We start from the raw sequence: 18,155 nt of genomic DNA, 5'->3' as shown, positions 1-18,155 counted from the left end.
GTATCGTATACTGCTGGCTCAAGTAAAACCAGACCATTTTACGGGAACTTAATCCCCTTGGCGTTGAAGTCAAGCTCAAAACTTGGTTCCACAAACTGATTTGGTGTACGCCATGAGCACACACAAAAGTATATATCAAGTGTGACGTTTGGAACAAAAATTATTTTGATCTAAATCAATCAATAATTTTCAGCAACATGTAGCATGTTTTTTACCCAACCAACTTAGATTTCCAATAATTGGTCTATTAACTGGATAATACATAAGTGGTAATTATGTAGTCTATGAGGAAATAGGCAAACTATTGTTCTAAATTATGACGTATTTCATCATAATTTACGGCACACTATATATTCTCGCGTTAACTTTAACTTCAAGCGGCTTTAATGGCAGAGTGGTTTTGAATACATAATGATCATAATCCTCTATAATCCTCTAGACGTTAAAGTTTGTGGTTAAAGTAACTTCATTCCGCAAACTCTCTAATAATCCTGTTTTACGGGAGGACGTACTTTTCAAGTTCGGCAAAGTAATAATTTTCCATAAAATTTGAAATATGTTGCGAATTAAAAAACAAAAAACAAAAAAAACCCACCAAGATATCAGAAGGACATTCCTCGCATTCAGAATGCTATTCGATATGTCTGATGTGTTCTCAGGTCCCACAAAAATACTGTGCAAACGGTGCTATCCGATTCCTTAACCAGAGGAGCTAATGGAGATAATATCAAATCATGAGAGTTTGTTGCACTGAACCCTCGATATAGACGTTGTATAAATCCCTTGAACTAGTAATTATGTGAACGAAAAAATGCTTTTCTGCATTGTAAGACTATGTTTTCTGACAACTTTATAGACGGTGTTGTAACGATAATTCATTTGATAATTGAATATTCATCATGCAGTAAGCCATGATACCCATTCATGAAGTGAACGTTTTATCCATGAAGCGATATTTTGTGCGTTAAAGACTTCACTCTTACAGGTACAGACGTGTTCAGCCTCATCTCCTGATGTAATGGTTTAGATTGGTCAACATGATGGCGAATATATTGCTATCATGTCTTGCACGTAAATTATATTCAATTATACTTATTATGCTGCAATGTGACTCTGGTAAGAATTATTTAACTCATACATTATGTTAGTTTGATCCGTTTGTATGATGATATAAATTCATAATAAATTTCTTAAATGTATTTCTGTTCACCTGGTTCATTTTGTGTTAGTTATTCCCGTTCCCGTTCATTCCCTCATCCATTGGGACTCCAAATCCGGTGCCTCGCTCTGCTAATTCCCCAATTTAGCTTCATAATAACGGTATGTAGCTGTATGTAATGCCTTTGTAAATCAGATGACTTTTGCGAACACAAGATTTAGTTTCCGTTCGTAATAACTATAATGCATATTAGTCGTCTGATATACATCTACTGTTCCTGCTTAAATACTCTTCGGTAAATTGGATGGCAAAGCATTGTAAACATTTTCAACACGTTCGAAATAAAGCAAGCATTGACAACAACGTAGAAGTTTTAAAATCGCAATGTGCCGCGAACTTCCAATCAAAATTCAAAGCGTAACAAGGCCTTCGCGCGGTGATAAATAAACAAATAAATAAAAAATAAATAAATAAATAAATAAATAAATAAATAAATAAATAAATAAATAAATAAATAAATAAATAAATAAATAAATAAATAAATAAATAAATAAATAGATAAATAAATAAATAAATAAATAAATAAATAAATAAATAAATAAATAAATAAATAATTAAATAAATAAATAAATAAAATAAAAAATAAATAAATACTCTTATAACGAAACTTGGGGAATAATTCAAAGGGCAAGAGCAGTAGCGAAGAACTTGTGTTCGGCTCTCATTGGACTATTCTTTTTTGTTTTGGGATTTTTGAGAAGGTCAAAACATGCGCGAATCAATAAAACTGTTCATTATTCACATTAGTGATAATAATTGTGAAACATGACAAGTTCAATATAATATTTTCTGTGACCAACAAAGTCACAAGAAGTGGGAGACCAAGGGTAATACATCTGTTGCTAACTCAGCCATACACTCTTATAAAAAAAAAGCGGTGCAAGTTGGAACCCCCAAGGGTTCTTGACCTTGTCCCGTATATGGAACCCTCAAGGGTTCTTCCAAGGAACCTTTGCAGTTTGGTTCTTTGAAGAACCCTATCAAAAAGGTTCCTAAAAGGAATCTCTAAATGGTCTCCAATTTTGTCCCGTATATGGAACCCTACGGTTATACAAAAAACCTTCATAGGGTTCTTTGAAGAACCCTATCAAAAAGGTTCTTTTTTGAACTTTTAAAGGTTCTTCGAGTTTGTCCCCATGATGGCACCCTATGGTTCTTCAAAGATCCTTTGCAATAAGGTTCTTTAAAGCATGTTGACACGTACTCTAGAAATTATCTTTAAAAGTACGGCCTTGAAGGTGAACGGGCAGAATACCGTATTCTATGTATTTGCTTGAAAATATAAAATCCGCGGTGTTAAATAGCGTTTTCCCTGCGTTTCAGCAGTATGTAATACGTGCACTTGGAACCCTTTTCAAGTAAATTAGGGGTTCCTTGTGGAAACCTAAAGCTGCGAAGAACCTTATTTTCACTGCGAGAACCCCATTCAGACTTTCAATGTTCATCAAGCGCACATGGTTCGTGAACGAACCCTATATCATTTTGAAGAACCCTTGAAGAACCTTTTTTCTAAGAGTGTGTGTTGTATCTGTGATAGGGTTAGTCTTTATGATCTCTATGATTTGTCATGTCTCACTTACAACTTTTAACCATCCAGTGTCTATTCCTATGGATCATTTACACCAATTTTCATGAACCAGCAACAATCTATGAAAATTAGACCCCAGATGACGCCGAAGGGACCATGAAATTTTTGTCTCGCTTTGGGGACCGTCCCATCAAATTTCATGAACCTGCAACAATCTATGGCAATTTGACCCAGGATGACCTCGACATGATCTTGATAATTGCAGGTTCATGACATTTGGTAGAAACAACCCCCGAAGCGAGACAAAAATGTTAAGATCATTTTGGGGTCATCGACCGTCATCCATAGATCGCCATAGATTTTTGCAGGTTCATGAAATTTGTCTGAAAGTATTCGATACAAAATTTTTATTCCCTTTTAAAAATGGTGGATTTTTTATAGCCTTTTTATGGTCTAAATTTTTTTATTATTTTTTACCCACCCCCCTTTCATGTCCTAAAAAAGAAACCAAAAATATACGTCATTAACAGTGGCATAGATTTCTTTTTGACATTGGGATTGGAGAAAATGTCTTGAAGTCCAGTAAATCCAGCACCTTTAAATGCAAACAATTTTGCCATATTGAAGCTAAACTGGTGAAATATGGTACAAAACTGGAATGAATTTGCGCGAAGGGCTATGAAATTGCCACTTTTTAGTTTAAAATGGGGTTAATTTTGGTCAGAAACCCATATACAGGCGTCAACATTTATCCCCCATCCCCCAGGATCTACACCTATGGTCATTAACTCATTAGCTAAAAATTACCGTTTGGATTTATTTATAATACTCATTGGAGTAATAGTGTTACATCTTAAGTGCGCACAGTTTGTTGAGAGTACACAATTGAATACTTAACATTCGATTTACTCCTGACAAAATGTCAGGAGTAAATCGTCGGACGTACGCCTGGCGGAACTTACGCTGCCCATCGTTCACACTGCACCTACTCCTAGCAGCGCCTACCGCTACTCCTAGCAACTTAACGCCGATCAAGTTCCGCCGGGCGTACGTCCGACAATGTGAACACACTATCTTCAAGATCCGTTGATCACGGTCTGATGCAGGGTTCTGATTATTTCAAGCATATAATACCTCAACAATCACCGTCATATCCCATCAATTTACTATAGCATATAGGCATATTGCATAATCTTCTTATAATTTTAAATGGTAAATATGTTGACAAATGTTTCTTTACATCTAAGTATTACAACACGGGAATAACATTATGTAGGAAACAAAATGGCACCTATGCCAAGAAGGACTGACCTATGTCAATTGAGCCAGGCGGATGTGAGTTCATAAGGGCAATGTCGGGGATTATAGGTCACAATCGATGGGGAGAGATGAGGTCCGACCAGGTCCGACCGAGTCTCCTACACAGGTTACGCTCCCTGTGGAGGGGCGGAACTAAACTGGCTGATGTGGAGACTAACCCAGTTTGCGTCGGCCTGATACTAATCTTTGACCATGCGCAGATCTGGCTGGTCAGGAAGATATTTAATATCCGGAATTTATAATATGCCTACCAGTTCCATCTATAACCGATTTACTAGAGAATATTTGTTACCATGTTTAATAATTTCGTATTACTCGTATAATAAAATGTGGCCAAATGTATAGTGTGTGATCCACTCTTCTACGGACTTGGCTACTAAGCATGTCGGGAAGGATATGGCGGTATGCTGACCTGGGTCAATATGTTCTGGGCAGATGAGGTCCGACCAATTGCCTACGACCTTGTGTGCGATCATGTGTGACAGGCAATTCCCGATAATAATAGAAGTTCCTGATTGAGCTCATAGACATGATATCAGGGATCTAGAGGAAGGGATAAGCATCCTAGTCTGCTGCCCTCATTCGGAATATGTATCCTAGGTCTAGACAATAGGCGGATTAGCGGCCATTTTGATTTTTGATTTTATTCACGTGTCCTTATAAAGTCTGCACAAAAAAGTAACCCAGCTAATAATAATGATGGAGCGTATTTATACCGCGCAAAAATCATCAAAAAGATCTCAGGGCGCGAAAACAAAAAAGAACCAAAGGACACACAGTGAAACACAAAAAACCTTAGGAATCAGGGAAAGCATGTTGGAAAAAATGAGTTTTTAGACTACATATTGCGGATGTTGTTGGGAAGGGAATTCCAAGCTACAGGGGCAGCATAACGAAAGGAACGCATACCGGCAGAAGATAAATTAACACGCGGGGTCCTGAGTAGCTTTTCAGATGATGAACGGAGGGAGCGTTGAGGAACATAAGTACAGAGAACCGCGGAGAGGTAAGACGGAAGGGAACCCTCAAAGTGCCGGTATGCAAACACACATAATTTAAACTGAATCCGGAATTTTATGGGTAGCCAATGAAGCTCATAAAGTATGGGGGTGATGTGATCATATTTACGTTTTTTAACAATGAGTCGGGCGGCAGAGTTTTGGATCCTCTGGAGGCGGAGAATTTGATCAGAAGTGATACCAGCCAAAGTGGAATTACAGAAATCAAGGCGAGACGTGATAAGAGAGTTAACAAGACACGACGTCGCTTTCTCAGACAAATATGGACGGATTGTGCCAAGTTGTCTTAAAGATAAATAAAGAGAGCGACATAATATATCACTTATATGGTCAGACATGGACAGCGTTTGGTCCAGCCGAACACCGAGGTATTTAACAGATTGTTGGAAAGATATGTCAGAATTCAAAATCTGGATGGTATCATCTTCTTCTCTGTCAACTTGTTTTATGCGAGAGGACGTACCAACGGTTAAGATCTCAGTCTTGTCGGTGTTTAACATAAGTTTGTTACTATTCATCCAACTCAAGATGGAACTAATACAGTTTTGAATAGAAGATATGGTGAGCTCAAAGTTCATGGGAGAGTCAGATTGCGAGACTTCCGTGTCGTCGGCGTACTTGTGGAAATTACATTTGTGCATGGTAATAATGTCAGATAAAGGTTGAGAATAAAGAGTGAATAAAACCGGCCCAAGTACGGAACCTGGAGGGACTCCGTACTGTAATGGAAATGGGTCCGAAACCACTCCATTAATATTAACAGATTGAAACCTCTCAGTCACGTATGAAGTGAACCACTTAAGTACAACTCCTTGGACACCAAAAGTGGTCGCCAGCCGCTCAATGAGAATAGAATGGTCGAGCGTATCGAACGCGGCGCTGAGGTCAAGGAGAGCCACAAGAGAAACTTTTTTCACATCGGTGTTGTTAAGAAGGCCGTCCAAGACACTCAGCACCGCGGTCTCCACGCTATGGCCTTTTCTACACGCGGATTGGTGAACTTCAATAAGATCATTGTCAAAGAGGTGTTTTTGGAGCTGTTTAACGACGACCTTTTCAAGAACTTTAGAAATAAAAGGTAAGTTAGAAACTGGCCGAAAGTTCTTAAGACAGTTATTATCAAGACCGGACTTTTTACGGATGGGTACAACAATAGCACGCTTAAACTGAATAGGAACAATACCACTCATACGGGACTTATTGATCAAAGGAACAAGATCAACAAAGCACTGTTTCACAAGATACGTTAGAAGTGGTTATATATACGCCTATAGATTCAGAACTAATAATTGTTTTCAAAATATTTCAACATAAAAAGAAGGATGATTTATTTACGCGCAATTTGATACACCATTTGTTCAATTTTGTTCAATATTGACAATACAGCAGTGTTTTGAAAGAAAAATACCCCAATTTAAAAGTTGCAGTTATTTGTATTGATTTGAAGTAAGCGCAACCAAAGAGCTTTTAAATAGAAATAGAGTCGCAATAGATTATATAATCTTTAGTTCGTTTGATGCCGATTAGAAGTTGCGACAGGCTATTCATAAAAGTGGTACCATTGTTTCGAATAAAGGGTTCCGCCATTAAATTGGTCACTGATCCGGCATCATATTAACGCTCTACACAACAGGCGAGTATCAATAAGTGACCACACTACAGTCATGTGTAAGGGCAGTCATGTGTAAAGTGGAACCATTGTACTCACGTATCCCAAATGTGTGCTTGTGTGGGTCTGAAGTCTATAAGGAGGCTTTAGCTGTCGATTCAATCATCTTTACCACCCACCTGACGTTAGGGGTTTCATTTAAATAAATTGAATGCTCTTGCTGATCGATTACACATTAGAATGTATGAAGGCTGCCATGTCCAGTCCATATATCTATATTACACTATAATGGTAATCGCTATACGTATACATGTAAGTATAAGTATAGGCCTATAAAGGTTGTTTTAAAGAAATTTCCATTTAATTTTATTTTAAGAAGGAGATTGGTATAGAAATAGTGGCGTACCCAAAGAGGGGAGGGGATGGGAGGACAGATTCACCTCTGTGAGAAGTCTTGGGAGGGAGGAAGAGGGAGGAGGGATATGGAGAATGAGAGAAGTGTAGGCCTAGGAAAGAATAAATAAGTACAGAGAAGGGAAAAGAAAGGAATGATGAATACATTTAATAATAATTATTAGGCCTATATAATAACTAAACACATAACAGCACTGGGCAGCCATTCGATGATGTCAATGCCTTTATTCTTTACGTAATTAAAACGCCCAGTCAGATGTATTTCACACCTACCAAACACAACTCACCCAATTTCGCAAACCGGACGTTGAATGTACACTCTCATGAATATTGATTGGCAACATTTTCCAATATGTCAGCGCTCTAATCGGAAACAATAGAACAATAGACCCTGCAGAGCGTTGAGCGCGACGATAATGGCGGGCTTTACGTGTTTACAGTGCTGGCATTATAAGCATTGATCGCTGTAAACTGCAACTTTTAAATTCGGGTATTTTTCTGTAAAAACACTACTAACTGTGTTGTTAATATTGAACGACATTTGACGAATGGGGTATCAAAATGCGTGTAAATAAATCATCCTTCTCTCTATGTTGAAACATTGTGAAAACAGTTATTTGTTCTGAATCTATAGGCGTATTTATAACAGCTGAGTTACTTTTTGTGCAGACTTTACTTTAGTACACAAATATATAAGTTAACAGGTTTACAATATTAAAATTATATTTTGAATATACAATATATTCTGTAGTAAATCGATCAAATGACGGTGATTGTTCAGGTATTATATGCTTGATAAAATTAAACTGTCTGACCAGCTAGTATTCTCCTCCGCCGTCAGTGTGATTCCATGCAGACACTCCACGTACCGTGTTGCGAAGGTGGAGGAGACTAAAGCTGTATTGACGAATACGCATGCGTTAAAAAATATGTAGCCTAGGTCGAACAATAGCGTGACGTAGTTTCCGGCATTGTTCCTATGCACTTTCACCCTCCTGATGAACTATGGACGCGTGAATTTGAGCGACCAGGCGTGACAGGCAATTCCCGATAGTATAATAAGTTCCTTGACAGAATTAAGAAAAGTAATGAATCAATGCAGTCTGCATAATGTAGTCTAATCAAGCGTATACATTTGCACAGAATTAAGACAAGTAATTAGTAATGCATCAATGCAGTCTGCCACCCAGTCTGCCCAGCCAATCTGCATAATGTTGGAACTGCTCTGTGGTCTGTACATACATGCAGGCGTGCTACACTCGCTCATTTGCATGGCAAAATGACCCCTCCATTGTGTTTGTTCATTTGTGTATGGAGAACCATTATACTAGAAATACCTTTTAAAAGCATTAAATTAGTATACTCCTGGCGGCCCCTGCACTGGAAAACCAGAACTTGTTATTTAAAAAGAAACGAAAATACAAACAAACACAGATCCGCCTGTGTACATATAAATGGGTTGCAAAATTGTGACGTGTCATGTCAAAAGCAGACACTTTTGGGCAGGATCGTAAATAGAGAAAAAGCCAAAAATCAGCCAGGGGTGATTTTTTCACAATTTGGGTTTGTTGCGAATTTGTGATGTTATTAATGTTAAAAATATTATCTGGTAGTTTCAGACCCAAATATAACTGGCATCTTGTATTTTTTTAGACATTTTTCAAGGTAATGCCTACTCTCAACATTGTCAATAATATTTTTAAAGGCCGATATCTCAATTTCCATGATAAGTTACGAACTCAATATCTTCTCTTAGGAATGTCTGATTACATTGGCAAAAACGGCATTGTGGAGCAAAATATCTCTATATTTAAGATTTGTAAAAACCTCAAAATTGATAACCTGCCCAAAGCGTCTTTGGCACGACACGTCACAATTGGTCTTGAATATTAAGGAAGTAAAAGAAATATACGGGATATAATGAACCATTGACCTGACGCCATGGCAGAATATATTAGTCGTTTTATTCCATGTTTTTACCGTATATAAAATCCCATCTGTTGTTTCCATATGCACAAACGAATACTAGTCTTTTCGAAATTGAGCTTTTTGTACAATTCATATAACATGTCACTAAAGCAGGTCATTATGTGCTGACCTTCTTCTATTGTATTTGTTCATCTGTGTATGGAGAGTAGAACGCCATTGAAACTCCATCGGTATTAGGGCGTAGTTCATTGAACTCATCGGACTGCTATTCCAAGTACTTTGATAATACAGATAATATGTACTAATGGGTCGAGGTGATTGGATTGAAAAACAAATAAATTATTCATAACAGTTACGTAGTCAGTCGATAGTGTGCATGGACACTTTTCACTTGCAAACCATCAAAATTCGTAATCTTTTTGCGTTGGAAAAGAAACCACGTGAATAGTGTGCCCTCTCAAGGATGTCTTCTCTCTGATCATGTATCAAGTCGAACTTACAGACTTTATGGTTGATACTTTATGAAACTTTATAAGGAGTTCTATCACAATTAAGTGTTCAACATGACACTTAGTAGTTTAATCGATTGGTTGAATGTTAAGTCAATCATATTGCTGGTGTTGGTATTCCTTATGGTTGCGTGGTGGCTGCAAAGATCACGCAATTTGCCACCAGGACCATGGCGTTTCCCAATACTGGGTTTCTTTCCACAATTGATGTGGTATATGTACAAAGGAGAAGAGTTGCATATGATATTGACACGACTTGGACACAAATATGGAAAGATTTACAGCTTTAATCTATTCGGACTGGTTGTTGTGGTTATCAACGATTTCTTCATTATGCAAGAAGGCTTGAATGACCCTGCGTTGAACAACAAGGGATACAATAACTTCTTGCAATCCCAATTGATGGGTAGTCACGGTAAGCTATTAGATATATAAGATTAATGTAGCCCGACCAGCTCATAATAAAAATAAAAATAATATTTGCAGAAAAAATAAGTGCAGAAATCAAGGTTTTCTTGGACGAACTGTTATTCATCTTCAGTGAAAGCATGAATAACATAATTCATAACACCGTGGGATTATAAAATAGATAATGTGGACTAAAATGATGAGATACATAAACTTTAAGCCATATTATAACATTTGCTGAGATGAACGGCCTCAAAAATGTTAAATTCTGGTTTTTACACGATTGTAATGTACTTTAGTCAATAAAGATACTCTGCAAAAATCAAGACTTTACGTGCTGTAGTTTTGTCAAAATCCGAGATTTCGAATAAAACGATGGAACCGACGTTTTATTATTACGATGGAAATATTAGTCGAACACGTATGCACAGTACGTACACGGCGTGCGGGATACACATACACCCCCCCTCCCCCGGATCGTACCGTATTACAACCGCCGGAGTAACATGCATGGGCGCTAGTAGTAAATTCCAATTTTCTATGCTTTACCTCACTTGTTCGGCTCAAAATTAAAAGGGACATATCTGACAGTAAAAGCTAACATTTTATGGAAAATAAATACTAATCTATTTTTACAGAAATGTTATAATATGGCTTTAGGAAGCAGTGTGCGGTGATCGAGTATGAAAAAGCGCGCTTAAGCGTCTGTTGATCAAACTTGGAATAATCCGCATTGATGCGCGCATTATGTGATCATTAATGTCTTCGCAACTAGTCAACCGAATAAAATAAAATTTTCGTATGTGATGCCCAATAAAATAAGCTATGCGCTACATTTTAAATGTTTTGATTCTGATGTCTATTTCTCGACTTACGTTAAATTTTATTCACTCGGTAATTTTTTTCTGGGACACCCTGCACAGTGTCATCGCCCCGATATCTTCATGGCAGAAATCGTCATGGTAGGTTGAATCCACAGCCACGCATGACCATTTTGTTCCGACCTGTTTAATACTTTTGAGACGCATAATGGGCCGAGGGACATCCGACTAAGGCTATTGACAATAGCCTGGTAACTGACCTCTCTGTGTGTGAGTGAGCATGGTATACGCCACGAGGTCATCTGCTTTTAGACTGCCTCCACGAGTGGCCTACGCTGCGCTATAGTTCGGCACATATAAAATCAACATTTTTGTCAGTTTTTGACCTCAATACGCACGGTTCTTTCGCAATACGCAAGCTAACGACTATCATATCCTTTCAACACATATATTCAAGTCCAAGCATAAAATATGGCTTCTTTAGAATAAACAAATTACGGAGATATTCATCATTTTCTACCCCGGTATCCAAAGATTTATCGTCTGAATATCAAATCGTGCATAGCACATTCACGTGTATCGATCCCGGGTATTAATTTTAGTGTCTCTGCTGTACAAAGTAATTATTAACCAGGCGATGTCGGTGTGCCCTGTAGTAGGTATACCAATCATCCCCGTTTCTAGAATCACCAGAACCTCTGGCAGAAGGGCACATACTGTGACAGGAGGAGTTGGCAACGAATGATCCTTCACATTATGGATCTAGCTTCCTCGCGTGTTCCACATCAACTGATTCCAAATTCCGTAATGATTGATCCACCCTCATGAATCATTAACGCTTCACTTTATATGGTAGGCATATCCATTCATTCCTAGATGCTTTCAGAAATCACCATCGGATCACCGGAAGGGTCCATACAGCGAAATGCAAGGACATGGGAACACTCCGAGATATCCTCATTCAATACCCATATGATACCAGGGTTCACAACCGATGATCCATCAAATCCTGGAATCCGGAACGAATGGTTTACCACCATCAAAGCATTAATATTGTTTATACTAAACAATCCGAAACTTTCAAACGCCAATAACTTGCGTAAACTCACACAGTTGTACAATGTCATAGGATTTTACTTTGTACATGAGATCCTACTTTGTAATCATGATTATTCTGCATTGATATTGTGTCTCCCACTTTGCAAAGTGGAGGGCGTGTCTCCCTGTCTCTCATCCAATTTACGCCCTAGGAATATGGGTAAAAGGTGATTTTGGTCTTGAGTCATTTTACGACTCGTAACAGTAAACAAAACAAATAATATGTATATTTGTCACAAGATTTTAATGTGCAAATAATATGTATTGCTTTAAAACTGCCATCCTTAGTTCAATTTACTAGCATTAAATAAGTACGGGAATATAATACATACAAAAACCCATTGTAGCCTAACTCCGAGGCCTAACTTCATAATTCGTAAACAAAGAAAGAAACAGAAAATTACAAACAACGTCAACATCAAAAATTCTGTTTATGCCAGTAACTGTTATGTTTACCTTGTCAACTTGCCAACGCCCAATTATTGGCTAAGATGTCTCCACATTAAAATGACATAATTATGTTCAGTTGTTTTTAACTGCTAATGTTTTTTTTGTTTTTGATTCCCGTCGTTTTAAAAGTGCATTCTTACAAACACAACGATGTGCTAAGGAAATTTCTCTTCACCGCTTTTCGAAGTTTGGGTATCGGGAAACGTAGCTATGAAGCCGATATCGTGGATGAATCTAAGGCTCTGGGGGATGAGTTAGACGCCCAAGAAGGAAAGGCGTGTAATCCACATCATTATTTGGCGAACACCTCCGCCAACGTTCTGTTTAAGATTTTATTTGGGAAGCGTCATGAGTACGATGATGACAAATTTCGTCATCTGCTTGATCTTAATCACAGAAGTATGGAACTTACTGGATCAGGAGGTTGGTCTGTTTTTCTCCCATACTATTTTCCAAGTAAAGGCAGCAAGGAATTGTTAAAGCTTCAAGAAGAAATAATCGCCTTTCTCGACAAACTTATTGAGGAACACCGCGAAAACTTCGATGCCGAAAACCCACTTGATTTTATTGATCTATGTTTGAAAGAAATGGATGAAAAGCCAAAACCAGATGACCCGTACTCGTACCTGCACAACCGCAATATGAAAGCTGTAGTGCATCTCTTGTTCAAAGCAGGAGGGGACACGGTGTCTACTACCTTAGAATGGTGTTGCTTATACATGATGGCATATCCAGATATCCAGCTGAAGATTCAGGAAGAAATGGATTCAGTTGTTGGCCGTAATCGGCTTCCACGGCTTTCTGATCGAAACAACCTGCCATACACCAGAGCTGCTTTGCTGGAGATCCAACGCCATGTGGCATTGTTTCCACTCATTGATTTTCACGCGGCTGGTAATGAGACATCACTTGCTGGGTACCATATTCCGAAAGGTGCGACGATCGTTCCAAACGGCTATGCCGTGATGAGAGACCCGATTGCATTTCCAGAACCAAACCAGTTCAGACCTGAAAGGTTCATTGATGAAAATGGAGAGTATTTTGAAAAGAACGGAGTTGTTCCTTTTGGACTCGGTAAGTATTGCCGAATTTAAATTTTACTTTCATTTAATATACAAGAGTTTGTGAGTAAACGTTTAAGATTCCCTCATTTCAAATCATTAGTTCTGGTTTCTCTTTTGTTCAGAAACCAAAAATCAAGGGATTAAAAGGTAGAGCAGATCTGCTCTGCAATCATAACACTATTATGCTGGGAGGACACAGTATAGGGTATATAACCAGAAGTATACAATAGCCTATTGTGCTAACATAATTATTATCATGATTAATATCGGAAATCTATCCCCGCGGACGACAGTTGATGCTCTCTGTCGAAGGTGGCATATTACACTCTGAGTTCTAGGCCTAGAAATCATATACACAAGCGCGTATATTGAGGGGTGGGGTGGGGGCTTTGTTTGTTTGTATGGAACATATACGATGCATGGAGATGATTTGATTATGAATTAGTTTATTATCCCCGGTAAGCACAACCCATACCTCTTACCTAGGCTCCCCTCTCCCCCACTTATATAACCTCCTCTTCTCCAAGTGTCTCCTTCTCCCCTCCTCCTTCCCCTATATTCGATATCTCCTCTATCTCGAGCTCTCCTCCTCTTCCCTTTTCACTTCCAATGCTCTCTCCCATCTGTTTCCCTTTCTCCCTGCCCTTAAACCCACACACACACCCCCTCTCTCTCCCCCCACACACAAACTCTCTTCCCCCCCCCTCTATCTTCTCTCTTTAAGGCTACATGCTCTTTTTGGTTGAAATTTTTGGCGGGAAATTTTGGCGGGAAATAACCCCACACACATATTAAAGTAATCTTTTCCCACAACTAAATATCATAGTCAGGAAATTAATGTTGCATCTGGTAGCTTAGATCATAACTTTCATATACTTTAGTTGCAATTATCCCAGAAAATTCTTGATTTGTTTTTACAGAGTCTTGAATTGACGAGGTTTATAATCAAAAAACGTCACTCGGTAGTGTATTTTGAAATTCGAGGCCATAACGCTTCTCAAATTAGCCCCAAATCTTAATTTATTATATACACGTGTAGCAAACACCAATGGGAATAATTGGACGTTGTTTGCGGAGCCTAAATTTGATTTTATTTTATTTCACAATATTTCTAGTGTGAGAATTTTGACCTGTCAATCCCTTTTCGGATTTCGCATCCGAATTCATTAAAATATGATATTTTGAATAAATAATGAGTACGCTTACCTTTCTGCAACACTTTCCGGTACCATTGCGCATCTGGTGACAGCCAATATTTTGGCTGAAACAGTCCCTTCATATCATTTTTGAACAAAATGTGCCTCGAAATGACGTACATGACACGTATATATTGGCACAGCGAGGAAATGAAGAGAGCTATTTACGGTGGGGTAGGCTATTGGAAGCTATTAGGCCTATGGTACCAGGCATGTCAAGCAGATGCATACATAAGGGCGGTATATTCAAATGCTATTGTCTGGATCATTGAGTACCGATCGCGCAAGTAGGCTTATACACGTAGGGGTGTGTTGTCGCTCCCCTGGTTTTGACATAAATTACAAGGACGTCTTGCATGACCCAGCGTTTTTAATATATTTATTAGAAAATTAATCGTCGTTTATTACGAGTCCTAAGAGTCATACCAGTTCAATTCATTCAAATTAATTTGTATTAAATGAAAAAAACCAGACAAGTAGAGTCCAATATCTAACTATGACTGTATTCCTACCAAAATCTGCTTTTCAATACACTAGAAACGTGTTGATATGTATATCTTTGAAAATCGTCAGACATTAACCACAGGTACCGCCGTGGCACAGTGGCATCGTTCACTGTTCAGCATCCATAGTGTATCGGCAGTGGTTCGAACCCTGGTGTAAATTTTAGTATATTTTATTCTTTTTACTGATACGCTGTGCCGTTTTTCAAACGCGCCCCTGAATGAAATTCATGGGCAAGTACCCTTAAGTCATTAGCTTATATTGGAAGTCATATATAATAGCTTTCCATTGATTCTGGTACATGGGATTAAGGACATGGATCGATTTTGTTTATAACACTTTAGTCGCCGCTTTTGAAATGTCGCGATTTTGTTTATAACAACTCAGTCGCCGCTTTTGTAATGTCGAATGCAAACATTTCGATGGTCTACATTTTTTTTCACAGTTAAAATAGCCCTAGCTTATTGTTTTTCTAAACCACGCTTTTCAATGTAGATCGACATGCTCGGTTTCTCTCCTCGTGAATATTGCACTGCGAAATTTAAACATTTCTTTTGTATACTTAGATCAGGTAACTTCTAACCAAATAATTTTCTTCTTCACACCACTTATAAGAAACTGAAACGAAAACCGAATCTGCCTGATACAAATGTTCAGTTTTTAACAAAAGGTAGAAACAAAGAATTCGATATCTTGTGAGTCAAGTGGTTAGGCAGGATAATAGGAAACCACGTGACCAAAACCAAAACTAAAACTAAACATTTAAAATGACCGATTAACAAACAAATTCGTTTTCGCTGCTTTAACTATGTTAACAGGCATACAATTGGATGACCAGTTGAATCCTCCTATGCTATGCCACATCATCGACCGTAGGCGACAAGAGTTTTTAAAATCAATCAAAAAAGTTCAGAATTGTAGATTTTCATGACAATATTTGGAATCTGCATAAAAAATACATTACAATGAGTACAAACAAGCCTAGTATTGGTTCAGAGCTTCTTCGGATAGCTCTTGATTTTTGGAAAATATCAAAACTTGCACTTTTCTCTGAAATATTCGGTTCAAAAAGTGAGTGTTGTTGACCAGTTTTAAAATATACCTGATAATCACAAAATATGTTTACCTATCAGCAAGTATACATAACATGTGTAATGGATTATTACCACTGTTGTGTGTTTCATTTTATTTCAACAGGTCGTCGCATATGTCCAGGGGAAAACATTGCCAAAATGGAGCTATATGTCTTTTTCTCCCATCTCCTTCACCGATTTTCACTTGTCAAACCAGACGATGTGCCACGTGTAACCTTTGAAGGAACATACGGATTTCAATTTGCACCAAAGCCATTTACGGCTATATTTCTTCCCAGAAATTGAATTATCGAGCAACTATATGGCAACAGGCTGGAAAATGACTATTGCTCCGTTAAATCAAGCTGATCATGCCAGAGCAAAATGTTACGGAGACGAAGATAAAAAAAACCACCTTGTTCTACGGAAGGACGTACTTCGGGCATTTCCCGTCAACCATTTGGCTAAGGGTCTCTTTCTGTAATGTTCTTTCTTCTTTTTTCTGTCAGTCTCATAATGAGCCATCGTAGCAATATGATTGGAGCCATTTTGACCATATATTTTAGTCACTATGATCATTGGGTGGGGCATATATCTTTTTTTTAAAATTATTATTGCACCAAAATCTGTAAATAAATTGCAAATTTTTCCTCTCGCTTTAATAGCTCGGGTTTTATTTTCAGTCAAATTAAATATTCCTTTTGCCCTTAAACAGTTGATTCTACATTCGCTATACATGCCGTAATATCCATCAAACTCAATCTACTTTTGGCCAACAAACTGCATATTTTACATGCATACATTTTCGTTTAAATCCCAAAAACGGGAAATCTGGGTTGGGATAAAATCAAAACTCAACCGGCGGTTGACCACCGGTTCTGTCTGGTTCCGTCCGGTTGCTACTGTTGTAAACAATGGGAACCGGACGGAACCGGGCGGAACCGCCGGTCGAGTTTTGATTTCATCCCTAAGCCATGTGGGACTGGAGTATAATAAGGCCAGTTGCTTTGATAAGGTTTTCCAGGGTCTATGTTTATAATCACTACCATCTACTGGACTGGGTCAAAGACTTTCCCTAATACTTCCTTTTATTACAGCGACTGTGATTAGTCAATGAAGGAGGCTGGTTTGACCATCTCGAGGAGTACAATGCACTACTGAAATGTTGAACTGGGTCAAAGTTTTATGGCATTTTTAAGAAAATGACCAAATTTTGTGGTGCAAACATCCAAATAGTTCATTACAGTGTGATTCAGTATCAGCTAGTATCCTGCTGCAAATAAACCAGCACAGTTTGGGTATTTCATCAGCATTTTGTTGGTCGAGGTACCCCCCTCTCATTGTTCTTCTCACAGACCCACCCCGTACACATAAATTGACAGTGTTTTTGTCCAATACACCTCTGGGTGCAATTGCAATTATTTGTTTAAGGCCGATATCTCAATTTCCAATTTTATAATACCATAACTTACGAACTCACAGACCATTTTTGACTTCCGAGGTTCCAACTTTTCCAATTCCCCCCACCAAAGTATTTTGAACAATAATTAATTAATTAATTAATTAATTAATTAATTAATTAATTAATTAATTAATTAATTAATTAATTAATTAATTAAATTTAAAAATATACTTTTGTTTGAGTTAACAAAATTAGAATCTTTATTGAAAAGTAGGGTTTGAATAAACAATGATCTTGGAAAGTTGGAAACCTGGAAAGTTGCAGGCGCATTTTTCAACCCAAATGGCATAACTTTGTACTGGTACAAACCAAAAGCGTACAAAATACAAAAATGCAGAAATCTCTTTGGCACGGTCTGCGAGTGGAATCTACCAGTACCCATTCAAAAGATCAAATTTGCTAACAAATTTTGCATTGCCAATTGTATCTATGCAATAATCAATTCTTGGAGTATGATTCGATTCTGTCTTTGAATGAACGTTTTCAGGTCGCATGTCCACAACTAAACTGTATGAAATATCAGGCTCGGGAA

At 37.9% G+C, this 18,155-nt stretch overlaps 1 protein-coding gene across 1 annotated transcript; it reads left to right on the top strand.

The window, feature by feature from the left end:
* The first annotated feature begins 9,532 nt into the window (after positions 1 to 9,532).
* Positions 9,533 to 16,594, top strand: LOC140156292 (cytochrome P450 2U1-like). Its single transcript, XM_072179274.1, has 3 exons — positions 9,533 to 9,962; positions 12,454 to 13,398; positions 16,286 to 16,594. The coding sequence occupies exons 1-3, from the start codon at positions 9,602 to 9,604 to the stop codon at positions 16,465 to 16,467; spliced, it is 1,488 nt and encodes a 495-aa protein (XP_072035375.1). The 5' UTR covers positions 9,533 to 9,601; the 3' UTR covers positions 16,468 to 16,594.
* Positions 16,595 to 18,155: the final 1,561 nt, after the last annotated feature.

This window comes from Amphiura filiformis, chromosome 7, assembly GCF_039555335.1.
Source record: "Amphiura filiformis chromosome 7, Afil_fr2py, whole genome shotgun sequence".
In the NCBI taxonomy this organism is placed as follows: domain Eukaryota; kingdom Metazoa; phylum Echinodermata; class Ophiuroidea; order Amphilepidida; family Amphiuridae; genus Amphiura; species Amphiura filiformis.
This window is presented reverse-complemented; position numbering and strand designations above follow the sequence as displayed.

Coding starts and splice junctions, on each gene's coding strand:
- LOC140156292 (XM_072179274.1), top strand. CDS start 9,602: ATGACACTTAGTAGTTTAATCGATTGGTTGAATGTTAAGTCAATCATA. Junction 9,963..12,453: donor CCAATTGATGGGTAGTCACG/GTAAGCTATTAG, acceptor TCGTTTTAAAAG/TGCATTCTTACAAACACAAC. Junction 13,399..16,285: donor AGTTGTTCCTTTTGGACTCG/GTAAGTATTGCC, acceptor TTATTTCAACAG/GTCGTCGCATATGTCCAGGG.